Genomic DNA, 27,248 nt, shown 5'->3' with positions numbered 1-27,248 from the left:
GCATGATGCAACACTCAGTAACTAATTTGACAAATCATCAGGAAATACAATACTACTTGCAAGGTATAATTTAAAAATGAAATTAGTGGCCTCACTGAAGGCTGTGAGGGATCCCTAAGGGTTCTGGCAGATCTTACACTCAGTGTATCTATAGGTTCATCTACAAAGAGAAAACAGTTTGGTGCATTCTGCTGTTCAGATTTTATCAAAATGCCCCACACCCAACAAGTCCTTACTTGAGATCTGGACAGACAGGGAAGATGTTCCAAAAACACCCATGGACAGGTCTGCAGAGGATCCAAGGCCAGTGCTGGATGATCACAGTCCTGCTCCAGCTGGGAGCAGTTCAGCACCTCATTACCAAGGCTGCACAACGAGAATTCAAATCCAGCATTTGAAGATTTTATCCTCATGCAAGGAACTCCACAAGAAAGCCAAAACACAAGGACTTTTGGATTGGAACATTTCTAAACTCTGGGATGCAGAGGTGCATGCCCAAGTGCAGCCCCAGTCTGCAGCCAGGCACCCCCTGGCTGAACTCACCTGTCTGACACAATTGCTGGGCTCTGGGTACATGTGGCTTTTGAATTCCTGTTCCTTGACAGTGTTAAACTGCTCTAAGACAAGGTGAAGCTGTTGGAAAGGAACAGGAAACTTATGGACATGGAATGTCCTCATCCCAAGGTTTGCCTGCACAAAGACCATAAAGACTCAGCCACAGGAGAACTAGAGAGACTCCAATAGAAAACAAGTTCATAGGAAAGAAGTCCTGTTCACTCACTGACAACTTACTTCCCTTGAGGAAAGACTGAATATTTTCCCCAAAGGAGGTCACAGATGTATTTTGATGCAGCAGCTCCACTGGACTGTCCAGATTCAACCCAGGCTGGCACCAGCTCACATGGCAGCTGCAATGACATGTGGATGAACCTCACCTGCTTGTGGGTTCTCCTCCTATCCAGTGTCATTTCTCATTCCTATTTCTCTTTTCCAAGAGCTACATCCAGAATTCAGCCACTCATTCCTCAGCTATTCTGCAGTACTTCGAGCACCCTGTACAGCAAGATAAAGACACCAGATGCTACACAAATTGGAAAGGGCAGAAGCTACAAGAACCAGGAAATATTAAGAAATTCCACTAAGGGCAAATTAACTGGAAAAAATGCAGATAGCCTAAAGGAAAGAGGAATTTTATTCCCTGTTCTTTGAAGAACATAGCTATGCTGTGATGGAAAAGGTGTTGATCCAAGTTCCTGATGAGAAGGGAATATAAAGCACAAGAGTCACTTTGTGTATTTGTATAAACAGGAAAACAGGTGTTTGCCATTCTGATTTATTTCAATGCTTTTACACGTAGAAAATATACTTTAAATACATAAAAACTAGGAAATGTTTTGCTTTTAAAAAATACCATCAACTTTGTGAGTGAGCACATAGCTGTGATGCAGGTCTCTGACCTATGGCAAGCTGACTCAAATGTTTGTGGTGTAACACCCCTCATCAGAGCAAGCAGGGAGACAGGAGTTCCTTTTCCTCAACTCCCATCCTGCTGATTCAGCTCCAAGTGGTACACACGGCCTCTCACTCAAGCTCCAATCCCAGCTGGATACAGGCACCTTCCCATTCACAGTTTGGAAGCACATAGGAAACCAGCATTCCAACTCCACAAGGAACATTATTCATGGTGTTCAAATCGTCTCACTATCTTTGCACTCTCTTTTTTCAGTTCCTCAATGTGAGCATTTAGGCACTCCAGGATGTGCTGGGATCTCACTTCTTCATCTTCCAGGTATCGTGCAGCAATGGATCCCACAGAAGCTGTAGGCAAGGGGCACTAAAGGGAAACAAAGGGATTATCAGGCATTCCTTCATTCCAAGTTTTGGCCAGAAACACCGATGATCTGCAAAGCACACCACTGAACATGCTCCTAGAGGCTCATTTCCATCTTAGTGGGCAGACTAAGCACTCAGATCTCCCATTTGTATCACAGGTCACGTCCCTCCCAACAGCCAGCAATGATTGCTGCACGAGGCCAACACTGCCAAAAAATCACTACTGAAAAATCAGAGCTAGAGAAGATCACTACAGAATATCAAGGAGTTTGCCCTGGGTGCTGGTGCAATATCATTCTGCTCCTTGTCTCCATAAAAATCCCAATGGGAGCCCCTCAGAGTTTGGGTCCAGGGAAGGGAAAGCACTGCCAGACTGGGTTTTTTTACCACATATTCCCCACTGGGAATATCTCTGCTTTCTTTCATACACCTCCTCTTCTTCCCCAAAGTAACAGGCTCCTGGTAAAATCCCACAGGCAAGTACAGGCCAAACTCCCATTGCAGCTCACAGAACAGCACTTCAGTCCAGCCAGCAATGGTCAACAAACTACTCCAGATTCTTTCCTTTACAGTCAACAACTATTCCTGCTCCTCACATCACTTACCCACAAGTTATTAACTTACAAAAACAACACTGTAAACCAGGCTTAATGTACAAGTTGATGAAGAGAAGCCTCGTGCACAGGGGCTGGCACGTGAACTATTAAGGTTACTAAGGGGCTGCTTTCCATTACAGATAAGTTGTCTCTGTCTTGGCAAGAGAAAAGAACTGGTTATTTCCAAATCCTGGAGTCTCGTGGTTTTCAGGTCTTGTCAACAGCCAGGAACAAAGGGAAACAGAAAAGGCTACAGACAACAAGAAAATCTCTCCCACCCCACTACTGCCTACTGATAAGAGTTCTGCTCTCTTAGTGCTAAAGGAATTGATTTAAAGACACTGAGCCCGTCGGAGCCTGACCCAGTCAACACCCGGAGAAATATCTGCATTTCCTTAGAAATCTTATTTCTTCCTCTCAGAATAAAAAGCAGCCCATTCTCTTCTATTAAACATCAAGCCCTAGAGCTTCTCATACCCAGAAGTGTGAACTGTTCACACTTTGGGTCCAGTCTTGCAACCTGAAGAGTTTCCATTTACAATACTGCAGTTCCCTAAGTTCCCAACACTGTTTTCTGGGTATGTGCACAAGCTATTTTAGTCTTGAAAAATCAAGACCTGTTCTTGGTCATAAACTTCATCAAAGACCTGGCAAGCCTCCACTTATCTGTGCATTAGCCTTTGAGCCTCTTCTCTGCACTACAAAAAGATAGCCAATAGTTTAATAGTTTTCACTGCTACCAAAGCAAAAACAGAGGAGAAACTGCTCTGAACACTGCTAGGGCAACACATCTGGAGCAAGGACCAGTGCTCAGCATTCTCCCCTCCCTAAACATGACAGGAAGAAGTGATTCAGTGCAAATTTTCTATATCTTGGTCAAGTGCTTCAGCAACTGAGCTGAGGTAGGACAGAGAAAGTGCTAACACTGCTCCTGATGAAAAAAGTACCATCAGCAAGTGGGAAAAAGAGCAGGCTCCCCTTGTGCAGTGAAGCAGGGATTTCAGGCTTTGTCATCTGCAAGCATAAGCAGCTTTAAGTTCAGTGTGCTGACTGCTGCAGCCTGTTTGAAAAGGGGTAAAACTCACCCTGTGCTTTACAGATGTGCAGCAACCAGCCACCCAGAGCCTGTGAAATACTGACATACTCAGCACTCCACATCCACTCTGAGCCTCTACTACAGGCCCAAGCCAAAAGCTGAAGCAGAGTTCTGAGGGAACAGGAGCAGATCCTGCTACACACTGAGGTACAGCACCATGAGCTCCTGGAATTAACTTAGCAAGCACACAAACACAAAGCTCTTCTCCAAGGGGTTCTGAAGAGCCTCTACGTAGATGTTCCTGGCCAAGTCTTACCCATCCAGCAGTGGCTTTCCTTCCCTGTTTAACATTTGATTTACTCAGAGGATCACACACAATATGCAGTTAGGTCATGCATTCAAATGCCCATCCCCTTTGCCAGATAAGAACCCAGCTCTATTTTCAGCTGTTGAGCAGCAAGTAGCTCCTGTACACTGCTCACCAAAAACAGAGATTCTCTGTGATGATTTAAGGCAGGCTGCTTAGATGCTTCATCTTCAAGATCTTTGTTTTCATGCACCCTAAGAAGCACAGACTCCATTCCCAGCCAGGCACATGGCTCCCTGCAGTTCTTGCTGCTGTTCTGGGAGGGTGGCTCACCCCTCTCAGGGGTCACAGTTCCTGTTTCAGCAGCCCCAAACCTTTGGGAGTCCCTGTGATGATGCTGAGCAGTCCTGTCAGGCTGGAGATGTGTCCTCTCTGTGTGTTCATCCTGCTTGTGCTGTGCTTCCCTGGAAGACAGGTTTGAGCACAGAACTGAGTTTGTCTCTTAGCAGCTGAACTCCAGCAAAAACTCACAAAGAGGCAACAATTAACATAGATGTTACTAACAGCCCTGGCAATCCAGACTTGTTTCCATAGCACTTCCAGACACACATTCAGTCCCTGTGGAATTCTCTCTCTCTCTTCTGCTACTGTAGATACCAAAACCCACAGCCTGCACATCCTAGCACAGCAACAGAAAGGAACACAGCTGCCTGGGCCACATCTAATCCTGTCACCAAAAACAGCACAGACTGCTGCTCCAGAGAGAGGCAAAGGCAGACAAAAGACAAACACTGCTGGCTTTGCAGAACACAAACCAGCTGGGACTCAAAGCTACTGCACTGCTTAAGGCATAAAGGCAGACTCCCAGCATTGTGTTCTCCCAGAAACACAATGCACTGGAGAGACACCCAGCATGCCACTAAACCCCACACACCCCCTGCTCTCCTTCATCCTGAGGAAGCAGCATCCCTGGGGTCACTCACCTGTGCTGTAAATCCCTGGGCTCTCTGCCTTGCCCCTGCTGAGCCCTGCCCTCAGGTTCACCTGGGCACTCCTGTGCAGTGACTCCCAGTTTCGCCCTGGTCTCTGCCAGGTCCTTCCGCAGCTGCTGGTTCTCAGCTATCAATTTCTGGAGCTCAGCAGTGTAGTCCTCCCTGAGTGCTCTCAGGCTGCCATCAGCCCCCTAACAGACAGACAAGGGCAGAAGTCAGAAATTCTGGTTTGCAAGACACCACAGTCACATCCAGAGCAAAGGCCAGCAAGAGATTCCTTAAGGCATATCCCCTAACTTCATTTTGACTGGCAAAACCTTCAAGACTTTCCTAGGAGAAAATTAATTATAGATATGCCTTATTGGGCCTGCATCCAGACTCTCTGTGCTGATCTGCCTGGGATGGTCAGTCTCTCTCACCACTGGATTCTTTTTAAAACAGGAAAACATGGACCTAGGATAGTTCAGATACACCTGCCTCTGGCCTTTCTGAAACTCTGAACAACTTGCTTCTTCCCATCATCTTCTGTTTACTAGGCCAGGTGGGTATAATTTCCACTGCTTCTACCCCTGTGACATTCCCACTTGCTTTTTGCCAATTCTATTAAATTTAGATGCTTAATTAATTCTCATCAGCTCAGTATCTAAGGCCTTTCCAAATGTGCATTAGGACTGCCAGCCAAGATCCAGCTCCTGTGTCTTGGGGCTGTGGGGCTTTTTTTTAAGGAAGATTTCCTGCTTTTCACACTGCTGCCACATTTTTGGGAATTCACACAGGCAAAAGCCACCAGGCACTTTTCAAGCAGAAAGTAATGGGCCTTAGGTTATTTCAGTTTCAAACCAGCCCTCCAGAAAGCTGTGGTTTTAATCCATCTCACCAGCCACAAGCTTCTGTTCAGCACTTTCCCAGGAACTTGGCACATTTGACAATCACCCCAAACTAATACTAAGAGGTATTTGCCTCCCACACATCTAACACGATAAAAGCTCTGACATATTCTCATGAGGTTCTCAGCTGTCTGAATCCAGCCCTTGCCCCCTACAGGGAAGCAGCCATTCTGCTTAAGTTGAGACAGAGCTTGCAAACCAGCCACTTCTTCCTTCACAAATGAGTCAACTAATTATTTCTGCCAAAGCTGCACCTCTGCCATTCAGACTCCTCTTCTCCCCTCTGCCTCAGGAGTTTTGAAGGTTTTGTTCAGCTGCAGGAGCCCACCACAGGGCTCTTTCCAAGAGCACTGCCCAACACATACAGCCCATATTCCCAGTCTGCATCCTACTCATGGAAAGGAGCAGTGAAAGGCTCCTCCCTGCTGAAAGGCTCCTCACCAGGGGAGAACACCCTCTCACCCCAAGCATTTCAAGGACCAGAGCAGTTACAGCTCTCAGACAGGTCAAAAGGACATCACAGGGTGAGAGTCAAAGGTTTGAGTCAAGGTGGCTTAAAATGGAAGTGTAATGAAATGTACTAAAATACATGGGCCAAAGCCCGTGGAGAAGACATGGAAATTATGGCTGCTTCTGCAGTTCTCCTTACCAGTCTCTGACTGAGCAGATGCTTGATATTTCTGCTCCTTATTTCCTCTCAAATTGCCTCTTTAGCTTGGGTTTAAAGTTCACTACGCTCTGTCCCCCATTGAGAGGCCTAGGCAAAGCCTCAGACTATTCCCAGGCAGGTACACAAGGCTAGCCCCTTTCCAGCTCCTGGTCCTCAATACCTTCATACCTTCAGCTTACCACACTCTGTTTTTTCCAGAATCTCTGAGAGATGACGGTTTTCCAGCCTCAAGGTTTCCAGCTGGACCAGAAGTACCTGAAGAGACAAAGGCAAACAACAAGCTCAGAAAAAGAACACAATGCAGGCCCACAACACCCTCAGCTTTTGTACAGAGGCTAAAGACAGAAAGAAACTACTAATGTAGCTAAAAACCAGGATGGTGTTCCAGGCCTTCAGATCCCTTAAACAGACAGCATAAGAGTCTTGTGCCTTTTTTACCCTGTGCTCCACTGCTTTCCTCTCTGCCCTTTCAATCTCTGCTCTGAGCTGCTGCTCCAGGTCTGAGGTGGAGCCACTTGCTGATGCAATGGTGATGTCTCGCTGCTGCAGCTCCTGGGTCAGCCTGGAGATCTCCCTTTTCATCCTCTCCAGCTCACTGCTGTGCATTTGTTCAGCCTGAGAGAGCTGGTCTTTCAGCTGGAGGAAGAGATGCACACATCACCCATGAGCTTTTAAAACATGTTTCAGCTAAAAAAGCAAAAGTACTGCACATGGGAATGTGAAATCCCAGTCCTGGAAAACAAAAAAGCTCCATGTAACAAACCCTCTGCACGTGCTTGTCCTTCCCGATTGAGAGCCACCTCATCCTAATCCCTTCCCACACCACACACTGCCAACTGGAAAGAAGTTTCATGTCATGAGGTACTTGAGAAAACCCACAATTTATCAAACCAACAGCCTCTTCAGCTCATCATTCAACCTCTGTAGCCAAAGCCAGAGAGCCAAAGGTTCAACATGACTGGGGAAGCACACTAACTCTTGGAAAATATAATCCTGCAATTTGCCACTCTGCCTTCCTGAGGTATTTGAAGATACAATTTAAAGATGGTAACTTTAAATAGCTCAAGCTGTCTTTTTCTTCCAGGAATTAATTTGCCCTAAGTCTTTTGAATCAATATTAGAGTTGAATCAATGTTAGCTCATAGCAACTAAAGCTTCCCATGGCAAGTTTCCACCAGCCAGCTATGCACAGGGTAAAAATACATCTCTTTGTTTTCATAACTCTGTGTGATGACCACTAGGCCCTGCATGATGAAAGAATAATCATTCCCTATTTACTTTCCACATGTCAGGCATGATTTTATTTTCAGTCCATTCAATCTCATTTATCTCTTTTCCAGTTTGCTAAGTCCTATTCCATTCAGCTGTTGCTTGTATAAAAACCACTCCATCCTTTATGGCCATCTTTTTCCATACCTTATCTTGGTTTATTCAATGCTTTTTGAGGTGGCAGACCTGCACCACATACAATATGCTGGTAGGCACACTTTATATTTATTCAGTAGCACGACAGAACAACAGCAGCATAATTCCTTCCCCAGGACTCCATTCCATTAGTCAGAAATATAAACCACCCAAACACACAGGATTTTTCTGAGAATTACAAGCATTTTAGAAAATTGAACCAGATGATCTCTGCCTACCCATGTAAATACTGTTCACATGGTGATTTATCTCTATGTCACCTCAATGCCTCCCAAGTATATAAAACAGAAACAGCCTTCATAAATCTCTCCCTCCTCCCCAGCAGCCTGTGGGAGATTCATTTACTGTGTGGCTGTTTAGATGTGTAACCAAGCACACATCTCTGGCAAGATCTGCACCTCTGTATGTTCAGAATAAAGGATGAAGGATTTCCACACAAGTGAGGTTTTTCACTCAGGTTCAATGAGGCTTCCACTCTACCAGGCTCCAGTGAAAGCTCTGACATGAGCTGATGCAGACCATTATGAAGAGCCAAGCTAGTGGAAGGCTTGCCCCCCTTGGGTGCTCAGAGCTCTGGGGTGAGCCCCTCGTGGCAGGTGAGCTGCTCCATTCCTCCCAGCCCCTGCCCTCATGTCCAGATACCCAGCCTGAAACACATAAAGGAACCAGAACACATTTGAAGTCCTGCCTCAAGTGTGACAGGACACATTACAGCAAACTCACTCCTTCTCTGCTCTTCACCCTGTTGGGAGCCTGTATTAGGCTTAAACTCATGATTCCAGACCTTAATAATTTTGCCTATTTGCCCCTTCAGCAGTAATTCAAGTATCTCCACAGTGTACAGGTGTACTGGGGGAGGCCCAGGAGATGCTCACAGAGCCAGCTTCAGACACCTGCAGACAGGTGTCCTCTCAACCCTTCCTCTGCCAGGAGTGCTCCTTACCTGCAGCAGATCCCTGCCTGCCAGCAGCCCTGCCCTGGTGCCACTGCTGAGGCACTGGCACACAGGGATCAGCTCACCCCACCAGTGCCATCCCACTCCCCATGAACAAAGCCAAGTCACCTTTTTAATCTCTGCCCTTGACTCAGTCTGGTCTTCTTCCAGGGACTGCAGCTCTTTGATATTCTCCCCCAGCTCCTCGCTCAGCTGCACACACCTGGCATTTGAAGACACCAGGCTGGGTGCCAAATGCAAAAGTATAGATTAGAATAACCCAAGGAGGAGGAAATGGTCAGAGAAACTTTGATCTTCCAGGCAGTCCTTTATGTCCATTACAACAGAAACTAAACTCAGCCTACAAGTTCCTTACCAATCCCCTGGGTCTGTATTCCAAAATCATTGCACAAGAGATCAGGAAGTTCATCTAACAGATAACAGCTGTTTCTTACTTGTTTATTTACAAACTAAGATTACAAAATTTATATGTAAACACAAGTCTGAAAACCACAGACTTGGAGAGGAATCATAGAATCACAAAATGCTTTGGCTTGGGAGGGACCCTAAGCTCAACTCATTCCACCTCCTGCCATGGGCAGGGACACCTTCAACTAGACCATCCAGCCTGGTCTTGAACACCTCTAGAGACAGGGAGTCCCCAGTCTCTCTGGCCAGATTTGTTTATAACCCTCATTTCACAGGAAGGTCAATCTGTTTCTTACCAGCTGCCTAACAAAGACTCCTTAGCCTATTGTGAGTGAAGGTGCTCAGCCTAAGCAAGCTGGAGCCCTGAGAACACCCACCATGTGCAGAGAAAGGCAGCCAACCAATTAGCAAAGCAGTCACTATTACCCTGCAAAATGAATAGCACTTGGTTTCTTTGGCCCTTTGATATTTAAAACAAGCCTATAAAAATCACTGGCTAACTTGATGAACACAATTAGGTGCTGTGTTATTATCCAGGACTACTTGCCCTTGCAGAGGGAGCAAGCAGAGGGTTACCTGTTCTCAAGACGAGACACCTCTGACTGCAAGTGCTGTTCCTTCTTCTGGGCAACATCCAGCTGCAGCAGCACCTGCTCCAGCTCCAGCCCTGCAGAGGACAATGGCTTCCCTTGCAAGCGCTCCTCCAAGGCCCTGCACAGAAACAGCAGCTTTAATCCAGCACAGAAACATGTCTGAGTTCACTGGCACAGGGAACATAACTGCTGTTCTCCTGGAGTTCTCTGAAAAATACACAGCACCTAAAAGCAGGTGACCACTGTGTGCAGTGTGAGTAAGCAAACACAGCAGCTGGATGACAGTCCCTGCTTGAGTTAAGGCTGACTGAAAAAGACTACATTTTATATTGATGTTGGCCTCCCTGGTAGGTGACCAACATCCAAACCTCCTGACACACCGGAACCCAACAGCCTCTGCACACTGCCAGGGCAGAAGGTCAACATGATTTTGTCACAGATGTAGTTACCTCACCAAGCCCCAACCAGTGAGAACTTTCACCTAGGTTAATAAGCATGTTATCAAACCCTGAAAGGCCTCCAGCACTTGGCTGAAAATGCCTGGAAGAGACACCCTCAAAAACACTGCACTGCCTCCAGAAACCCAGCTGAGGAAAGTGGACTCCCTCCACGCTCTTCACTGATTATGTGCTAATTCCCAAAGCAATGCAAATTGAAAAATGCTGCAAGGCAGCACAGTGCTTGTGATAAACTGCAGTGCACTATGTTAAATACAACCAATACAGATCCAGCTGCATGAAAATGCTGCTACTGTCCTCAGTGAGAGAACCCGGAACATGGATCTGGATTGAAGAGCCAAAGTACCAGCAAGGCACAGATGCTACCTGATGAGGAGTTCTTTTGTGTGAAGAGTTTCAGTCATCCTGTCCAGCTGTTTCTGTAACTGTTCCTGGTGCAGTTTCGAGCTGTTAATGAAATCTTCTTGAGACTGCAAGGTGGCTTTCAGCTCCATCTTCTCATCCTGCAGCACCTGCACAGGAGGCAGAAGGAATGACTGCTGCAAGATGGACCAAACCAGGTAGTTGCAACGTGACGAGAGGTAGATCGGATATTTTAGGACCCTTTGAAATACTGCAGAGCAGCACATGCCTACAAAGCCAATTTTGATGCCAATCAGGAACCCACCACTTCAGACCCCATTTCTCAAGAGCTCCACCACTGACCTCTAACATTGTCTTGGACTCCCTTAATTCCTCTTCAACTCTGTGCTGATCTTCCAGAATGATGCGGTTGTCCTCACTGAGGCCATCCACCCTCATGCTGAGCCTCTCCACCTCGCGCTCGTTGGCACTGATGGTGTCCCTGGCCCTCTCCAGCCGGCTGCTCAAGTGCTGGATTTCCGAGCGGCTCGCCAGCTCCACCGAGTCCAGCATCTGCTTCCGACTGGCCAGCTGGGTCTGCAACATGTTTCTTAATCATAATTAGTTCATGTATGATGAACTAATTATAATTAAGAAATAGTTGGCTTCTGATTGTGGGGGTGTGAATTCTAACATCTATATTATCTCTTATATCTCATCTATATTATCTCACCCTCCACATGAGACTAAAAATGTGTCTGAGCCCTCAGACATGGAGGGGATGGGACAGGGAGTCACAGGGCCTGCAGAAGGATCAGAGGGATGGCACTGCCATGCCACCCTTCAAGGCCACATCCTCAGGATGTCCTAAAGAAACAAAGACTGGCTGCCCGGAATTGCTGCTGAGCTCACAGCCACTGTGTGAGGAGCCTGGCAAGCCGTGCAGCCAGGCCAGAAACACTTAGATTGTATTATGATGAACTAATTATAATTAAGAAATAGTTGGCTTCTGATTGTGGTGGTGTGAATTCTAACATCTATATTATCTCTTATATCTCATCTATATTATCTCACCTTCCACATGAGACTAAAAATGTGTCTGCAACAGCAAGCACCTGCTAGAGCTAAACTGCAAAACCACCAAAACTCTACCAAAGCTAAGTCAACACAGCTACTGATTTCTTGTGTAATGAGCCACATTCTCATTCTCAACGATACCTCCCAGGGAATTAGGGAGAGTATTGTTCCAGGGTTACACGATGGATAAAACTTCCCAAGGCAAACAGAAGAAGTAAAAAATAAAATGAAAAAAGAGAGACATTTGGTTCCAAAAGCAGTTCAGAGAGAATCTGGAAAATGAGAATCTGAAATCACTCCAGCTGCCCAAGTATGATTTGTCTAAGCAAAAGCCTCCTGCTATTTTTTGCTCATGAGCTCAAGGCTAGACCAGGACTAATGGCTGCAGGTAAGAAAGTTTGTAAACCAAACAGGGCAGAGATTACCCAACCATTAATTCCACACCAGGACAGAAAGCAGCTCAGGGTGCACAATTGCAAAGCCACAACCACCAAATAGCCCCAAAACAAATCAGTTGTAACAGCCAATTTGCTTTGCTCTCTGCAGTAAATACCTGGTTCCAGCAGCTTGGGGGAGTGCTCATTTTGAATTTTTCAGTGTTCTAATGGCAGACAAAAAAGTTACAAGGAATGTATGAGTAGCAGACAATATCTGCTCTATAATTTATAGGCACAGTACTTTATTTCATAGCATTTCTTTCCACACAGCTAGCTGGTGAAATTTAACAAGCCAGCTCTCACATAAACTTCTAGGAACATTCACTTCATGTAGTCCCTTATTGTACAAAATCTTTGAATTTTTAAAGGCTCAAACAAAATATTTGAGCAGTCCTATCCTCCCAGTTTCAAAGAGTAGCAATGCCTGCCAGCTTCAGAAGCATCACATGCCTTGATTTACAAAAACTGTAAGAACTGCTCATTTGCAAGGCTATGGTATAGTTTTGATTACAGCCTTATTATTATTAAAACAGTCATGACAGAAAAGGTAATCAAGAGGGCCAAGAGTTTAAAGCAGAGCCTTTCTTTACCCAAGAAGCCAGAGTATCAGACTGCCTGAACATTTATTTCTGCGTTAAGAAAACATTTAAGCTGTCTCTTATTTCCAGCCACACAATATCCAGGCCAGCAGAGAATTCCAGGTTTTGAGGAAAAGCTGACTTTAAAGGCTGCAGGTGTTCCAGAAGGTGGTCTGTACTGGGGAAAATTCCAGGCTTCCCTAAGCTGCTCTGGAAGAGCTGAGGGGAAGTACTCCATGGTCATGGATCTCAGCTTGATCTTGTGCTAGAAAGACAACTAAGCACATAAAATGCACAAAAACATCCAAGGCAAAAAATTTAGCACTTCCAGGCTGGGCTTTTCAAAGCAATTGAGGATTCAGGCAGTCTTTTCACAGTACCTGTGCACCTAAGGCACCTATGCAGCTCTGGGAAAACCTCCCCAGCCTCCTGGTTTTCTGCTGCACAGTAAGACAAGTTCCTCTGTGCCCCAGTGTCCCAGCCTGAGCTCCAAGGACACATCTGTTCCCAAACAACTGAGCTATCAACGACACACAGACAGCAGAGCAGCAAGACCTTCTGCTCAAGGACTCTCTCTGCATTTGTAGATCTCCTGGTGTCAGCCTCTCACAAAGCCCCTGTCAGAGCCAGCTTCAATCCTGTCATCACAGTCTCCCTCCTTGCAGGAGCTTCCACTCAAGAGCAACTCAGGAGCCCATTAAGGCAAAGTCCCCAGCAAGAGCTTCTTATCAGTGTCTGCTGTGATTGTGTCTGTGTGACTTCACAGCTGTGCTCTAGGTCAATTCATCTTGCTCTGCTGCAGCACCACTAATTCACTGAGCCATCAGCTTTGCAGAACAGCAGCCCCACTACTTCTTGCCTTTGAGAGACCTAAAAAAAGGGGTGGGGGGCTGAAAACTGCTGTTGCTTCAGTATTTTATGGAAGTCTCTGCTGTAGGGGAAGACTGTGTTCCAACAGTACCCTCTGAGCTGGACCCACAAGGTAAGTATCTACCTGCTGGCAAGTACACAGCTTTCAAGAAGACAACATGATGTAACATATTTTAAAGTGTCATATGCTGTGGTCTCTGCCTCTCAGGGAAATCTGCATCCTACTCTCTTCTCTGCTAACTAGAGTGATGGCAGGGAGAGCTGCACAAGGTTTATCTAATCTCTGATGACAGACTCCAGATCTTTTTTCCATACAGCACTCGTACAAGCAAACCTTATTCCGCCAGAACATTAAAAGTCACTTCAATGGCACTCTGAACTGGATGGGAGCCTAGAGATTTCATTAGCCTCTCCCTCCCTGCCACAAACAAAGCAGAAACTTCCAGCACATGTTAATTGTACCTGCATGAGCTCGGAGTGCTCTGCCAGAGCCTTGCGCTGCGCCTCCAGCGATGCCACCTGCTGCTGGTACTGCAGGCGCTGCTGCTCCCAGTCAAGCGATTTCTGCCGGAACTCCTGCAAGGACAGCAGGGGTGGCTTGGAGCAGTACATCCCCCTCCAGTTCACATCCATGTTTGCCTTCTCTCCCCACCATATCCTCACACCCTTCCCCAGCAGGGAAACCATTAGCCAGTCACCTGATGCAGCAGCTCAGCAGCGCAGAGCCCTCACACACCGGGCTCGCTGCACTCCCTCCCCACCCGAGGTAAAGCTCACAAATGTTAAGTGCCAAAACATTCATGGCTGATTTCATGGCTTTGCTGTCAGGGATTTAACAATTCAGACTGGCTTTAGCTTCCAAAACATGCTGCTATTGAAATCACCAAGATGACAAGAATTAAATACAGAATTTGACTGCTAATCTCTGCTCCAGAAATTGGGCACTACATCAGTCAGATGTGTGTTGTTACCACATCTCTCAGGAGGAGAAAACTGAGTGGGGTTGAGCTCAGCAGAGCAGAAAGATTAGAAGATGAGACAGGGTTGAGAAGAAGTTTAACATGTAGCTCCCTCCTCCTCAAAGAAGTGAGAATACAACCTCCCCACACTGGGATTCATTCCATTCACATAATTAGTTACTCTTCCAGTACCTCCTTCTTTTTATTTAGTCTAAGGGTAAGAACAGCATTAAAGTTTATGCAGTGCAGTCAGAGGCCCCAGCACATGTGATAAACTGCCTTTATCACACATGCAGTTGAGAAGAGCTGCACCTGGAGAGTGGATGGGCAGTGCTCCTTAAGCAGGAGTCACTGTGCACTTCCTAGTGGACAGTTCAGTCACCAGTGAAGCCCAGTAAGGCAGTTAATACATATCAGCTGGTCAGCACTTGCTTTTTCACCACATACCTCCAGCTTCCTGGTCAGTCGGCTCAATTCAAATTTGTCCTCCTCTTGTCCTTTGTTAGCTTCTCCTCTGCTCCTTGTTTTTTTCTTCTGCAGCTTCTCATAGCTCCTCCTCAGCCGGGACAACTGCAGGATACAGTGAAAGAGAGAGCTTTGCTCAAGGCCCCAAGGCAAGAATTAAACAGCCCTTTGAAAGTGGTTCACACAAACAATGCCCTCATCAAGGCCACACAGCTCCCAAGTGAAGGCTTCTATTTGGATAATGAGTCTTTTATTCCAACAGCACAGCAAAACACACGAGTTGTATGAGAGTAGCAAGATGCCACTGAAGTCATGACATCAGCAGCTTTAACAAAAGCTGCTCTAACCATAATTAAAGCATGACTGAAATATTGATCAGATGGAGGTTCACAGGCAGCTGTCAATGCAGCAAGAACTCAGCATCCCCCTCTCTACAGGTGGTTCCCAGCCCCAGGAAGAGCCAGCAGCACCTGTGGCTGATCTGCTCACCCACAAGAGCACACCCACCACACCACACACGGGTAAATCTTGTGTGATCAAAACACATTTGTGCAGCTCAGGTGGGAACTGGAACTCTCCTGCTTAGTGGGAGAAGGAAGGTTTGAGAATTGCCATTACCCATAATATCAACACCACTTCATCTGTCATTTTCTGCTTAGATACACTGTGTATTTTACAATGAGTGGAGAATGCCAACAGAAAATATCACTCCTACGCCTGCTGCTAGGATGCTGAAGTTGTATCAGAAGCAGGAATGAGGAAAAAACTCTTGACATTTAAATGACCCTCCGTGCAAATAATCACTTGCAACTTGCAGAGAATTTTTCATATGATGAGCTCCCCCCTACTTAACTATTAAATAAAAGGCTTCCAAATAGCCACATGAATTTGAAAAGCCATCACTGCTGTTTTACTGATTGACAAAGCTAAGCCCATGGATGAACAAAAGGACCATGAGAAGAAAAAATATCTGATTCAAGACCTGATGCATTCAGTAGTTTGGTGTGTTCAGTGGGAACAGACAGATGTTCAGGCTTAGAGTTAATACCAACATATTTTGCCAAACATATCAGGAGATAAGAGGTTTATTCTTTCCACAGTCTCAGTAAGTTAGACACTGTACCTGTAATTGCACTGGAAATGGTGGTAAACAGAGACAGAAATAATTTCCCCAAACAGTACTAAGAACAGAAGACTGAGGAATATTGGAGCTCAATGTCATCAGCATTAATACCGTGTAGGTAAAATACCCACAAAATGCAATTTAGGCCAAAACACACAGGCTGTATTTCAGCCACAGCAATTTAGGCTGATCTGCCAATGTACCTCAGCTTTGCTCTGCAGCTTATCCACAATTCCAGTGAGAACAGCCAGCGAATGAAGCCTGTTAGTCATATGGAATAGTGAGGTGTTTTTAAATGAGAAAAGATGCCTTCTGTCATCAGAGCAGAGACTACCAAATTAATTTCACTTATGGCTTACAGTGAGCAGGAGCTAGGCCCAGCCCTCCAGAGAAAACAGGTCAGTGCTCTATGAGCTGCTCATGCCAGTTCACTCCCTGCTACTGGCAAGTGCAGACAGGCAAGGAGTTCAGGCATAAATCTGGAATGCTGTTGTACCACCTGCAGGACAGGTATCACCTTGCACTGAGCAAGAGGCTTTGAGATGGAAGCTCTGATATTACTGTCAAACAGCATTTTCTACATACACTTGGTTTTTATAAAAGGTATTAAGACTAATATTCCTTGAGAGTACAAAATCCCTGCTAAAGTCATCAGTGTTAACAAAGGCAAAAAGATGAGACCACACACCACCGTTATTTCCTGATCTCACACAAGCCAGGCCAGTTACATCTCCACCCTTTCTGAATTTCAGAAATGCTGAAAGAGCAAACTGCTGCTGCCTGTACCTGTGGCAGCTCCAGAACCAGCACTGTGGTGACTGGGATGGGCAAACACAGGACATTCTTGCAGTGAACTTCTGCAGATGTCCAACATATAAAAACATTTCTACTCCAACAGTTCTCTGTCTGTCACCAAGTTCCTCCAAATCCCAAAAAACAGGCCAATTGAGCCATACAAATGTCACTTTATCTATGCTCAATGCTCTTTTTGCTAAGCACACAAACACTAACAGAGTGAGCAGTTTTAAAACTACAGCATTGAAACAAAAACAATGACACAAAGTAATTGATCCATCATCAACTGGGAACTAGAAACCAAACTTCTCTGTTTGCAACTCACCTCCTCCTGGAACTTCTTCAGCTGTTGTTCATACTCTCTAACCATGTCCTGCTTGGATTTTTCCACGTCCTCAACCTGGCGACGCAGCATGCCAACCTGAACAAAGGGATAAAAAGCAAATAAATACAACAGAAGTAGGCTTTATTGCCAGTAGATACATAGATAGTTCAGTGGGACCCATCATTATGAAACAGATGAAAGCTGTGCCTAAATCTTTGGCAGGCTGGGCCACAACTGTTTCTGTTGTGGTCTCTTGTTTTGAGCCAGTTCCTGGATTTCACTCCTGGGGACAAAGCTGACGTATTTGGCGTGTGCCTACTTCTATCCAGTATTCTCATGAACTCATCACAAATATGCATTATGATTTCACGCTATCTACCAAGAGAAAATTTGGCCATGTCATTATATTACTATGCTCAGAGAAAGGAGAGACTCCTAATAACAAGGAGAAAGTAAGAAAAGGGGTTTTGAAGCTCACAGAAAAGACTCCCCTGACATTGATTCAACTGCTCCCGAGACTCATTTTTCTCCCTTTTTTTTTCTCCCAACCACAACCTGAGTGGTCACAAGCCAACAAATTAAAATTAAAAGAAAACCCACAGAAAATTCATATGACTAAACCAAAAGCATGAATATACTCCAGCAGTGATTTCAAACATACTTTACAGTTCAGTCTGAAATCCATGTTTGCTTTTGGTGGTAAGAGACATTTCAAGTGTCTTGAGAAAACAAAATTGATAATAACAACAATAACTTACATGATAAAAATCATCATTCTTGCAAATTAAATCCTGTGGCTCAACTGCACCTTATGGTCCACATCCTGCACAAAAACTTCACTTACTAATAATTTTCCACCAATACAATTTTTTTTTTTGCACTTCCCTCAGGCTTTCATTTAAAGATCACAAAACCAGAGCTCTTTAAAAAAGCCCATGGAGAGTTTCCCAGCAATATCTTGGTGTAGTTCATAGTAGGAAATGGTTTTCTTGGTGTAGTTTATATAGTAGGAAATGGGTTTTGTCTACCAATGACTGCAGGTTGCTGGGCTGTCCATTACAGCTGTAGCCAGAACCAGTGCCCCTGGGCTCTCTCTAATAACTCTAACAGTTCAACATGTGGACTTCCACCAACCCTAGGGGAGTGGATCACTTGCCTTGGATTGAGTTATGAACCAGACACCTTGTTCCAACAGGTCCTTTAAAAATTCTATTCCTGATTTCCTGATTCTAACAGGTAAAACACACTGCTGACTCCAACCAAAAAATAGTAATGAAACCAAGGTACCTCCTTTTGTTTTTCCTGCAGAGCTGCCTTGGCAGAGGAAAGTTCCTCCTCCCGAGCACTGAGACAAGCTTCCAAAGCCTGTGTCTGCCCTTCCCATTCGCATTTCTTGTGAGCCACCATGATGTCGATCTGCTTCATCAGCTCCTGCAGCTCGGCCTCACAGGAGGTCAGGAACCCACCACTGGAGGGGAGAGAGCCTGGAGTTAAAGCAGGTCCCACCCAACACATCCAGTGTCCCAAACCAACAAAGGCAGCAGAACTGACTGGCACCAAGGCACCAACTGTGCACACACAGTGCTTTGAACTCTCTTCAAATGAGCTCACACAGAAGAGAATCACAGAATCATTAAGGTCAGAAAAGACCTTCAAGATCATCAAGTCCAACATTTTACCCAATACCATTCATTCTCACTAAACCACATCACTTCACACTTGGGCATTCAGCCTTTTGCCTTGGGTACTGGGCATGATGTAAGTAAACCAAAGCGTGTTTAATTCATATTTTGTATTGCCTTAACTGCTCTCCAGGCAGTGGCATTTTATAGCAGGTTTCAGTCACCAGAGGAATCTTACAGCCAAGGTATGAGCTCCCAAAAACAGAAGTTTATCACAAATGCAGACAAACCCTGTAGCAGAGGGGGCTGGATGACAACATGATAATGAAGAATCAAACCCTCACAATCCATTGGGGAGCACAAGCTCCCTAGCGATGCCCAGATTTCTAATTTGGTGCAGTAATTATTGAAGCCAATTCAAGTAACTCCTCTAAAACTTCCCAGCTGCCAAGACAGGGACAATATTAAGGTTTGCCAGACATAGCCCTAGAGGGTAGTGAACTCCATAATGATCTCTACCCCTTTAATTTGCCTGTCAAAGGGAAGAACTGAAAAGAAATGGAAATCAATAGGTTAAGGGATGGAAATTTCTCTGTTCCCCCGGGGCATATGCACACTTCATTACTTGGCACTTTTTCTATAGGAAAAGAAATACTTCTTAAAGGAGCCAAAATCAGTCACATTTGAAGTTCACCCTGTCCTGTGAGTTAACCAAAAATTAGCAGCTATTATGCAGAGCAGGAACATTTCCTTCACAGCATCTGCTAATATGTAGCAAATTCTAAACTCCATTTCTGCAACCAGCTCTCTACAGAAGATACAGTATCAAATAAATTTGTGTCACATTCTCAAGGATGACTAGGAAAATGGCACCAGTGACTTTTGCTTCACGGTTGTTTAACACATAAAGCATTTTGTTCTGTTATTGTCACTACAGTCTCTCTCGGGGATTGAAAAGTCTAGAGACTCTCACCTCAGACAGAGCATTATGGATTCACTCAGAGCTGAGTGGGACTCTGCAGTTTCAACACAAGCAGGAAATAATCAGATGTTTTCAGTGAAATCAGATAACAAAGTCACATCTCATTAACCTTGCAAGGCTGTTACAAAATAAATATTTATTCTCAACTCTATTTACTACTGCTCCTGATGTTGGACAGTAAGAACAGTTTATAATAACAACTGAGAAAAGAGAGGCTGAGGTTTCAGGAAGATGTACAACTAAATTCTGACAATTAAGACTATAAGCAGGGATTAGTGCAGAGCCAGCTCTCCCAGTGACTTCACTTCTGCAGCAGCTGAAGGCCACTGCACACTTACACCAGAGGATTTATTCTGAGTAAAAGGCAAGGTTAATACCTAAATCATTTGGAATGACTGCTGTGTACAGTTGCATACATACCTTCCCCGCCCACCTCTTTGCATTCCTTCCAGCAAAGCCTCCATCACTGAATCCTGGTGGCTTCAGTACTAGGGAAGTACAGGAAAGCAGTGGTCACCCATGGCAATGCACAAACCAAGCTGCTTCTCCATCCAGCTGCAGGAAAAGTGGAAGCACACAAAGCAGAGAAATCAAAAAACATACAAGGAGCATGTAATTATAGGTGAGGAAAACAATGGCACCTTCATGAACTTACAGCCAAATAGAGGAAAACAGATTTTTCTACCAAAAAAGTATAGTCAATGCTATCATCCAGCACTACCAAATTGCAGTGATATAACTTGTGATCTAATAAATTCAGAGAGGAGCAATGAGAATCTGCACTTGTGTGAACTCAACACAGAGGAACTGGTGGATCTCCTGGGAGCACCAGTCTGTGGAGAAACAGGAACATTCAGGCTCCAAAGGGGCCAGACTCAGATCCACCTCTTGGAAAACACCAGAGAGCAGCAGTAAGAATTCATCCATAAATTACATATTTTCCAGGCCTCTGTTATAGACTAAGTTAAAGAGACCATGCCAGGTTACCACCAGCCTAAGAACACACTGGTTGTTCATATGGTTGTGTTAAGAAGACACAAACTCCTTAAAATTTCCTCTTAAATTATGCCTTAAATTATGAAAATAAGTTGGACAGCTTTACAGTAGCAGTACATTGCTTCAGTTATAAATTATACCATTTAAGTAACAAACACATGCATACTCAAATAAATTTCACATCTTGGTGAAAGTGAGATGGGTTTACATTAAAATCAAAAATGGGGAATTAGAAGTTGCCATGAAGCAGGAATTTACTTCAATGCCTCCTTCATGAAACTGCATCTAACACAAAAATGGTTAAACTTGTCCAGAGCTATTAACACAAACTTCTGTTTCCAAAATCTACACACTTTCCAAGTACTGAAGATGGATCCTTCCACCATCTTTCCTCAAAGATTAATATGGCATTATTAAGCAATCAGCAAAAGGGGAGCAGGTCACAGCAAGGGAGACTTTCACAAATGCAGGGTCAGCTTTGCTCTCTTTCCCGAACAATCTTCTATCGTGCTCCTACAGCACTTTAAAACACAATGTAGGGATTAAAAGCTGTCCTTGGGAGCTGTGTTTTAAACCACAAGCATATAAAAAATGCACAGAAGAAAATCCTATCCCTATTCTGACAGTGTTTTGTCTGTCTTTAGTCCTGTTTGTGCTTAGCAAAACTCAATCAGTATGCAGAACAACCTCGTGGTTCTGCTGAGGGCAGGGTGCTGAGAAGAGCAGATGAGCAGATCCCCTGAGCTGCTGACAGCATTCCAAGAGCTCTCCAGGTGGCAACAGCAGACATTAGACAGTAGCAGCTCTCCTCCTTCATTCTAATCACACCTACACAGAATCAATTTTCACTGGGCAGAGAGATGAGGAGACAACAGCATAGAATTCCAGAACAGTTTGGGCTGGAAGGGACCTTAAAGCCATGTCATACCAAACCCCTGCCATGGGCAGGGGCACCTTTCACCAGCCCAGGTTGCTCCAAGCCCTGTCCCACCTGGCCTTGGACACTTCCATGGAAGGGGCAGCTCTGTGCCCCTGCCTTACCACCCTCACAGCCTGCCAGCTTTGCTAACTTTGCTGGAATACCCAGATTTTGGGGAAAAGCCTTAAATTCAGACACCTCTAGCCAGTTTTATGCTAGGTAAGGTTTGCTGACTTAGTATTAAATTTTGGCCTCTCCTGTTTGCAAGTTGCAATGTGCAAGTTACAGGCACCTGAGTAAAGACCCACAAGATGAAACAATCTCCTTCATTAACTAGAGCTGAAGCAAGAAGAGCTAGCTGGTCACTTCTGAAAGTGAAGAAAATTGAAGTATTTGCAAAAAAAAACAGCAACAAAAAAAAAAAAGCCCAAAACAAGACAACACATTTAAAAATAAACAAGGTTTAACATCCCAGCACAAGGCAGAATTGTAGCAGAGTTAAGTGGAGAGAACTTTACAATACGCAGGAGGACTTAGGAATAGTGCCCATGAGACACGACTGGGATTAGCTCGTATTCAAAAACACAGAAAGATGCGATCTCCAAGCGCGGCTGGAAACATGCTTCCAATGAACACAACAGGAGCAGGAACCTCCCACAGGCAATACCACAGGCGAGCTCCACTTGCCAGCGGCAGGAATGGCACCTGCGGCAGGAGCCCGGAGCGAACCGCCCCTCGCAGGGCAAGAATCCCAGAGTCACTGAGCTTGGATAAGTGCTCTGAGACCATCAGGTCCAATCTGTGACCGATCCCCACTTTGTCACCCAGCCCAGCGCAATGAGTGCCGCGTCCAATACCAGATCACCCCTTCTGTGAAGGAATTCCTCCTGATGTCCGACCCAAGCCTGCCCTGTGCAGCTTACGTCTGTGAAGGGGCCGGGGTCAGCGTGCCCGGGCAGTGCTCCCCGCCCCAGCCCCCGGAGCTGCCTCCGGCCGGCGTTCCCCACTCCCGCCGTGCCGAGCCGCTCCCGGCCGAGCCCTCACAGCGCCCGCCCCGCACCTGCCCGGGGCCCTTCCAGCGCCGCGCCCCGAGAGCAGCCCCGAGCCCCCGGCCGAGCTCCGCTCCGGGCTGCCTGACACCCCAGCTCTGGCCGGCTGGCCGACGGCCCTCCTCCCTTCCTTGCTTGTTTCCTTCCTTCCTGCCTGACCTCCTAGCTTCCTTCCCTTCCTCCTTCCCGCCTTTCCCACCCTGGCGGCGGGCACGGCCCGGCCCCGCGGCGGCAGCGTTGAGCATGCGCTGGGGCAGCGCCTGCGCAGCGCCGGCCCCGCAGATGGGCATGGTAGGGCGGGCCGGGGAGCGCGGGGACACCGGGGGGACACGGGCGGGCACGGAGCCGCGGTGGCCGGGAGAGGCAGGGATCGCAGCGCGCCGCGGCTGGGATGCGCTCAGCCCCGTGCCCATCGCCGCCCCCATCGCGGCTCCGGCAGCCGGCGAGTGCCAGGCCTGGCGAGTGTCAGTTCTCCCATCACACCCGCCAGGATCGAGCCGCCTGCTGCTGCTGCCCCGCAGGATCACACCGGGGCGAGGGCCTGGGGTGGCCCTTCCAGGAGGGCAGAGTACAATGAAACACTTTGGAGTAATTGTAGGAGCTGGGGGTGAAAGATAGGTCTCGTTTTGCTTCTGTTTCACCGGTTTCCCGGACTTCAGGTTGAGGCAGAATTCTGGGTACCTTCAAGTCCTTTGTTGAGACTCTCCCAGACGTGAAGGAGTCGGCAAGGCACGGCACTGGTCACGGGCTGTAAGCCAGCAGTCAGCAAAGGGTCCTGGGCAGTTCTAGGTGCTCAGATTCACTCAAATTAGACGTCTAAAAGTCAGTCAGTAGATATAAACACGTGTAAATATAATCAATAATAACCACACGGTTTTATAAATTCATCTCTGATGCATATCAATCTGCAATTCACTCTGATAGAGTTCTTTTCAGATGAAGTTGTTCTCTGTGGTTATAACCCCTTTTTGAGTGGATTAGGGAAATCAAAGTATTCCTTTTAAGTTTAAACTTCATATGGATTGCATCAAAACTTAGCATAGTCCAGACTGCAGCTCCTTGGCTGGGGATATTGTTAAAACAGCATCTGCTTTGTGTCACAGATTTAGCTGCTCTCCCCCCCATGCTGTGACGATGGACAGCGAGGTGCAGAGGGATGGCAGGATCCTGGATCTGATCGATGATGCGTGGAGGGAAGATAAATTGCCCTACGAGGACGTGGCCATCCCTCTGGTAGGTGAACTGCTACTTATCAATCTGAGTTAAGGCTGCTGCTTTCATCACAGTCCCTTCCAAGAAAAGGCACACAGTGTTGCTCATGGTGCAGCTAATCTGTACAAAAGGCTCCTGGGTCTGATTCCTTCCTTGCCCTTTATGCCAGTCATTCCTGAGTGCATGAGGACATGGATGCTTCTGTCCCTTGTCCCCTGAGCAGTTGCTGAATCTTCTCAGAACTGTAGTGCCCTTCCCATTGCACTGTCCTGGGTTTAGCATCAGGGAGAACTAGAATCATCCTTTCTCTCTGCATCCCTTTTTTGTTCTTGGTGTTTGAGGTACTTTCCTGGTTGGTTTGGAGAGCAGAGCATCAGTCTCACACTGACAGTTCCAGTCTTGGTTACACTTTATTTCCACTTCCTGCAATGCCATTAAAAGAAGCTGAGACATTTTCATACATGTTTCAAAGCAGTCTTTCATGATACAGTGTTGCTGTTGGCAGTTCCAGGACAGCAGTGAAGGACTGGCAGGTGCAGCAGGACTCTTTCCTGCAGTGCTGTGCCCAAGGCATTGCACCTCTCTTTTCATCCAGCTGCAAGGCTGGAGAGGAGCAGCAGGGGAAAAGCTACTGCTGATCCTACAGAGCCCAGAGCTGAAGCTTCAGATCTCCCACAATGACACTTTCCTTGGCTATTTTGAAATTTCCAGGGAATTTAGACATAGCTGAGCACTTTCTCTCCCCTTTTTCTCTCTGGTACACGAGCTTTGCCCCAGCTAGCACAGATAAAGGAACCATGGAGATTGTGGGGTGCTGGTTTCTTTCAGTAGAGAGATATTTCCAAATTTGTGACATGGTTCAAGCTTTAGCCCTGCCACCACTGGCTTTTCAGAGAGAGCGAGGAGCAGCTGCCCAACTCAAAATCCATATGTCCAGCACACATTTTCCTGCCAAGATTTGGGCTTGAGGGAAGCATCTTGCAGAAGCATAATTCTCAGCTAAAACAGCTCAAATCCTCCTTTGCTTGGGATAACCTTTATTAGGCAAGCTGAGTATCATAAACAGGTTCCTTGTTGACAATTACCTTACCTCAAACATTACTGTTTGTTCCCTTAGAGCCATCTTGTGATGGCTTACAGTCACATACAGACAACAGCCTCAGAAAAGCAAGCCTCACCAACTACCCATAGAAAGAAAGGCCTGGCTGTGGATATAAAGATCCCCAGAGATGGGATTGGTTCTGATCACATAGGAAAACCAGCATGGATTCACAGGGGACTTACTCAAGGACATTGCAAAGGAGCAACCAGAATGGCTGTGAAAGTGGTATTTGAGCCTGTCCTGAGAGTCTGCTCCAGTGCTCACTCAAGACATTTCTGGGAACTCAAATGGGTTTGAATCATTCATTGTTTTCAAAGCTGAAACATTTTATTTAGCTCATGCTGGCATTTCCAGAGATCTAGAACTCTGAATTCCTGCCCAAATGGTATCTGGCAGAATAGCACACACTCAGTGTGACTACACCAGTACAGCAAGACAGAGAACAAATAATAAAAGGAAGGAAAATGAAATCTCAGTTAAACTTTCCTTCCCCTTACTGTGCTGTGAGCAGCTCTGTGGCACACCTGGCAGGAGGTTCTGGCTTCTGCTCTTGATCCAGCACAGATACACCTGAGTCCAGCATGCAGACAGGAAGGACTTCTCACCTGCCATAGGAAAGTAACATTTTACAGAGCCAGTTGTCTGCAGTATTTGTATTCTTGGCAACAGCAGAAGCAGCACATTGCAAACAAACAATGGAATAATTGCATTGTACTGTTATTTACTTACTTTGCATTTGCTGTATATTCTCCCTCACTGTGTGTGCAGTCTGAGTGTATAGCAAGGCCCCAGGGTCCTGGAAAACAATTTACCTTTCAGATTAAGCACCACATTCAAATGAAAAGAATACTGTTCATGATGGGGCTCAGCAATATTTTTAAGTGGATCAGTATGTATGATATTTATTGTTCAGATGCACCCTCTGGTCTCGTTTGTGGGGGTTTGTATCTATCCATACAAATCATAACAACCTGCTGCTTGCAGGAAGGGTATTACATCTGGAATGCATTCTACCTGTGCTTTGTTCTCAGAATGAGCTCCCTGAACCAGAGCAAGACAACGGTGGCACCACTGAGTCTGTGAAAGAGCAAGAAATGAAGTGGACAGATTTGGCTCTCCAGTATCTCCATGAAAACGTTCCACCCACGGGAAATTAGTGAATCAGAGGGATTTCACACAGTGGATGCATAAATGCAACATAAAAATACTTTTTGGCTGACCGTTGCTGTCATAAGCTGCCCTAAGGAGGAAACAACATTCTGGAAACTTTCAGATTCCAACAGTGGTTCTGCTCACAATGAAGAGTTTGAAATGCTTCTTTCTTGAATGTGAAATAGCAGAGGCTCTGACATCTCAGAGCCAAGTGCAAAATGTTCCATGCTTATAAGATTATTTCATGTTTTCTGTTAACTTGTTCTTAAGTTGGTGCCAATTCCAATCTTAAATGTTTTCAACATATGATTAAAAAGTTTTTACTGTCTCAAATTGCAATTGATTTCAAAGCTCACAGTGGGATTATTGTCTAGAGTTCAGTGCACAAAACCCAAATAGCTGTGAGTTGCTGCCATCTTTAACAAGTGTGTGGCTGAGGCAGGATGTGTGGAGCAGATGTGAAAGGTTGGGCAGCAGAATCAAGAGCAGAGAGTAACCTGTAAGCACTTGAATTCCTGCTCTCAGGATCTGATGGTGGTGGTGGACAGCATTTCCAGTGCTGACAATCCTGGGAATGTTTGCCAATGTGTACAGTGAACAGACAGTCTAATCTGTGCTGAAATGGTGGTTACTCAAAATCATGATCTTCCAAGGGATGGTTGAGAGTTCCAAGGAAGAACCTGCCTGTCCCACTGCAGGGCTTCTTGATGTGTGAGCCACTCGGATGAGCAACCTCAGATGGGAAATTAAAATTTTAAAAAAGTGATGGGGAAAAGAAATGAGGAGGGCTTAGCTTCAGGCAACAAATTGTTACCTCTTTTTGTGTTGAGATAAAGGCAAAGCCCTCAAGGACCTTATTTTATCTCTGATTCTCAGATGCCTTTTGCAACAGGTAAAAGCCTTCTGTTCTTCATGTTTCACTGTTGGACCAACTCCATCTCACCATTGGCAGAACTTCTTGCTAAGGGAAAATATTTTGACAGAATTTAGGAATATTGGTAGAGGTGAGAAAGGAGCTGGAAGGAAAACAATGTTTAAATGTTATTCTTTTGTCAGTGCAGCAGAAGAAGCACTGTCCTGGAG

At 45.8% G+C, this 27,248-nt stretch overlaps 2 protein-coding genes across 5 annotated transcripts; one reads left to right on the top strand and one right to left on the bottom strand.

Moving 5' to 3' along the window:
- Positions 1-1,302: 1,302 nt before the first annotated feature.
- CEP63 (centrosomal protein 63) lies at positions 1,303-22,927 on the bottom strand. 4 transcript variants are annotated; one of them, XM_058031343.1, is made up of 15 exons: positions 22,859-22,927; positions 20,156-20,290; positions 18,419-18,599; positions 17,132-17,227; positions 14,871-14,993; positions 13,927-14,040; positions 10,866-11,099; positions 10,527-10,672; positions 9,686-9,820; positions 8,810-8,924; positions 6,760-6,957; positions 6,490-6,576; positions 4,756-4,955; positions 3,948-4,236; positions 1,303-1,834 (listed from the first exon to the last, which is right to left on the bottom strand). In XM_058031343.1, exons 2-15 carry the CDS (start codon positions 20,197-20,199, stop codon positions 1,676-1,678), a joined length of 2,121 nt encoding a protein of 706 aa, XP_057887326.1. In that variant the 5' UTR covers positions 20,200-20,290; positions 22,859-22,927; the 3' UTR covers positions 1,303-1,675. The 4 variants fall into 4 exon arrangements, with proteins under 4 accessions (XP_057887326.1, XP_057887325.1, XP_057887327.1 ...); XM_058031342.1 differs by lacking the exon at positions 22,859-22,927 and adding an exon at positions 22,711-22,847; XM_058031344.1 differs by lacking the exon at positions 22,859-22,927 and adding an exon at positions 21,419-21,941.
- Positions 22,906-26,498, top strand: ANAPC13 (anaphase promoting complex subunit 13). The gene is made up of 3 exons (XM_058031346.1): positions 22,906-22,990; positions 23,803-23,932; positions 26,045-26,498. Exons 2-3 carry the CDS (start codon positions 23,834-23,836, stop codon positions 26,168-26,170), a joined length of 225 nt encoding a protein of 74 aa, XP_057887329.1. The 5' UTR covers positions 22,906-22,990; positions 23,803-23,833; the 3' UTR covers positions 26,171-26,498.
- Positions 26,499-27,248: the final 750 nt, after the last annotated feature.

The sequence above is a fragment of the Melospiza georgiana genome, chromosome 10 (assembly GCF_028018845.1).
Source record: "Melospiza georgiana isolate bMelGeo1 chromosome 10, bMelGeo1.pri, whole genome shotgun sequence".
Lineage (NCBI taxonomy): Eukaryota > Metazoa > Chordata > Aves > Passeriformes > Passerellidae > Melospiza > Melospiza georgiana.
This window is presented reverse-complemented; position numbering and strand designations above follow the sequence as displayed.